Source organism: Myotis daubentonii, chromosome 5 (genome assembly GCF_963259705.1).
Source record: "Myotis daubentonii chromosome 5, mMyoDau2.1, whole genome shotgun sequence".
NCBI classification, from domain to species: domain Eukaryota; kingdom Metazoa; phylum Chordata; class Mammalia; order Chiroptera; family Vespertilionidae; genus Myotis; species Myotis daubentonii.
The window spans coordinates 38,455,176-38,458,701 of NC_081844.1; the positions used below are offsets into that span (position 1 = coordinate 38,455,176).

The 3,526-nt window shown below is 43.3% G+C and overlaps 1 protein-coding gene across 1 annotated transcript; it reads right to left on the reverse strand.

Annotated features, from left to right (window-relative positions):
- Nucleotides 1-875: 875 nt before the first annotated feature.
- Nucleotides 876-3,150, reverse strand: LOC132234243 (disintegrin and metalloproteinase domain-containing protein 20-like). Its single transcript, XM_059695285.1, is given in 2 exon segments — nt 876-3,074; nt 3,076-3,150. Coding segments are annotated over 2 exon segments (2,274 nt in total).
- Between the last annotated feature and the right edge of the window lie 376 nt (nt 3,151-3,526).

The following is a 3,526-nucleotide window of genomic DNA, read 5'->3' on the forward strand; positions in this document are numbered from 1 at the left end:
AAACCTCCCCAGTCCCTCCTGCCTTCCTACCAGCCGGCCTTGATCACCCCCATAGGGACTGGGCAAGATGGCCCTGATCGGCCCTGATTGCTGGCTTGGCCAAGGGACCCCACCTGTACACAAATTAGGGCACTGGGTCTCTAGTAATTAATAAATGATAATAAATAAACTTTTGCGGACTGAAAACTGTAATCCTACTTTTGTCCACTCCTGTACTGTATGTAGTAATAATGTGCAGACTGAAAGTTACTATCCTTGTGAAGGTGAGAGCAGCTAATGAGGCAAGACTGGCATGAGTAGTTACCAAACATTTTCCCAGGTTTCCAGGCTCCCTCCAGTTGCCAACTATTGCCAAAACTAATCATGAGAGGACTGGCAAGGAAGACATTTAATTTGTATGTTTGCATTTTCTGTGTGACAAAGAGTACGAGAGGCAAGGATTGTAAGGACTGAGACACAATAAAAAACACACAAATACACATTATCCATTGGCTGTACCTTTCTTTGCTCAGGAAACACAAAGAGATTAGTAGCACGAATAATTGAACACTAACACTATTTAAAATAATGTAAAACATCAATATTCTAGGAATTAGGATACTTTAATAATTGTTTAATGGCCAGTGTTTTAAGATCTGACATAATAAAAATTCGCAGCGATTAGGTCAATGGTCTGTGGCACTTTCTGTAACATTTCTACAGCCAGGAGAATAAAACTTAGTACATGGGAAATTGGATATGATTTGGTTTCTTTTTTGAAATTGTAAATTGTTGTTTTTCTTTCTAAAATGCAGTAGAACGTTTTGTTCTTCTTTAGATGGAATTGCAATGCCTTGCTCTTTTTCCCTAGGTAAAGTCTTGACATTATGTTCTTCTTACTCATCTGAAGGTGACACGTTCTGCTCTTCACTCTTATCTGTTCCTCTTCGTGTCAGAAAACACAAAACTGACGAGCATAATAAAAGGATAAAAGGAATCAACCAAAGCAGTTGCAGGTAATTGATTTTTTGCCTAATTGTTTTCCGTGGGGGAGGCCCACTATCTATACTACCTCCACTGCCTTCTTTTAGGCAGAAGGGAGGATCCCAGTCATAGTTGCAATGGCAGTGCTGTCTGTTGTTGCAGACTCCTTTCATACTGCACGTCTCAGGTGAGCAATAATTTACCAGAAGTGACCTATGGACACACTTCCTTGTGATGCAGACATGTTCTGCCCCACACTCTGTCCCATCTTTCACATCACCAATGTCAGGTATGGTCATCCCGAAGTGGTAGTCGGTACCCCAGCAGGTGGCGCCATTCAACTGAGTCCAATGCACAGTAGAATGATCTCTCAGAAGGGGAAGTTCTGTCACATTGTCACACTGAATCCTCCCGCACAAGGTATCTGAGATGTCACATTTTACATATCTAGACTGCTTGAAACCACAGTTCCCAAAACGGTCACCTTGAGTGTTAATTTCTGTGTAGCAACGCTGATTGGCACTGTTGGCCATTTTTCCAAAAATATTCCTACACTGCTCTTCACGGTTATTGCATCTCTTTTCATAGCAGGAGCCACCGCCCTTGCATGGCATCCCATTCTGCAAGTACACGTCCTCTGGACAATGATAGGATGTCCCATTGCACCACTCTGGGAGATCACAGTCATTTTCCTCTTGTCTACAAACTTCGCCTGTTGGCAGGATCTGACAGTCTTTGCAACAAAGCCCAAAAGCACAAGCAGCCCCAGCGCTGAGAGTGCAGTTGGACTCACAGCACGGATCTTTCATACACAAATGTAAAGCGCCACAGTCACACTCTTCTCCTTCTTCAACCACACTGTTCCCACACCGTGCAAGTGTGAAGATGTTTCCTGTATTTGATGAAATGTACAAACAATTTTTCCTTGCTATGGTGTCCATCATGTCCATGAAGTCAGCATAACTGCAGTTGCTGAATCTAGTTGCACTGTCTTTTTCTGGAAACATTATGCAGGTTTTATGTCCACATGTACAAGTTGGTCCATCATGATCCATACCCAAATTATGACCAATCTCATGTGACACAATGTATGCCAAATCATACACGTCATCGCTCATGAAACTATCAACTCCACAACTAGCATGGCTTTTACATACGGTTTTAAGATAGGCTAAGCCAACACTAATACCATAATCACGCTTTACAAAAAGATGTGCAACATCATGGGGAATGCGATCACTGAAGCCAGTTCTCTTCCATATGCAAAATCCCTCCAGGAGAACCAATATGGTATCCATTGGAACTGGATTTTTTTCAGTCCAGACCTCAATTCCCATTAAAACCACATCAACATCCACTGAACTCAAAAAGTTATCTATTCCATTGACTACAAGTAATACTTCATACTGCACAGCTGTGGTGTTACTTCGGTGATGAAGATAACGATTGTGGTCCACCACCACTGCCAGTTCAAGAAGCCGCCTGTGAGTCCACCAGCCTTCATACCCACTTTGCATCAAAGTGAAATTAGCACTCTCCTGAAAGTTCAATTGTCTTGCTATTTCTTCATCTGTTAATCCACATTTCATGGATGGCAATTGTCTCTCTTCACTCTTTATCCTATATAAGAGATGTTCAAATGTGGTAGAACGTCTCTTAGGCTCTATTTCATAAACAATGTCATTTGTCTGTAATATGCCCTGTAAACTGCCCAAACAGGTACTGATAGCAACCAGGGATTCTGAGTCCCCCTCCACATACCCATGATAGTAGCAGTCATTCTTGATGAAAGGCCGTTCCTCAAGAAGAGCACCCTGGTCCGAGTAGGTAACCACTCGGAAGTGTCTGGATAGAAAATGCTTGTTGACCTTCATGTGGACAATGTGTCTCTGGCCCCCAAAATGCATTTTGTAAGAGAGCCAGTCTCCAATCTTCATGCCAATGCCAGTGCCTGTTACCTTCAAGGGAATCACCACTTCTGGGGCACCATTGCGTTGGGAGAGCACAACCTGGAACCATCCATATGGGAACAGAATCACCCCCAGCCAGAGTGGCAGGAGAGTGTTCCTCACACACACCAGGGCCTCACTCACTGCCATTATGGAGCCACCACACACAGCCATTGGTGAGAGCAAAATAGGACGGGCAGGAAGCATCACTGTTCCCTCTGAGCTGGGTGTTCAGCATTGACTTTGAATCTGTTCTCTGGCAGGCTCATACCATCAGAGTAGCACACTGGAAGAGAAAATAAAGAGTAAAGACAGGGTTGGAGGTTATGGGAAGGCCAATGTGGAGGAGGAAGAGAAACATAAGAGTTAATATGGATTAGTGTTTGGCTAAAGACATGACTCAGAATACTGCATGCATTTGCCTGGATCATGTGGCTAAGTTGGTTGAGTGTCATCCCATACACCAAGAGGACAACTGGTTCAATGTCTGGGTTGTGGGTTCAATCCTCAGTAGGGGTGTGCATGAGGTAGCTGATCAATATTTCTCTCATTGTTATTTCTTTCTCTCTCTCCTTTTCCCTTCCTCTTTCTCTAAAGATCAATGAAAACATTTT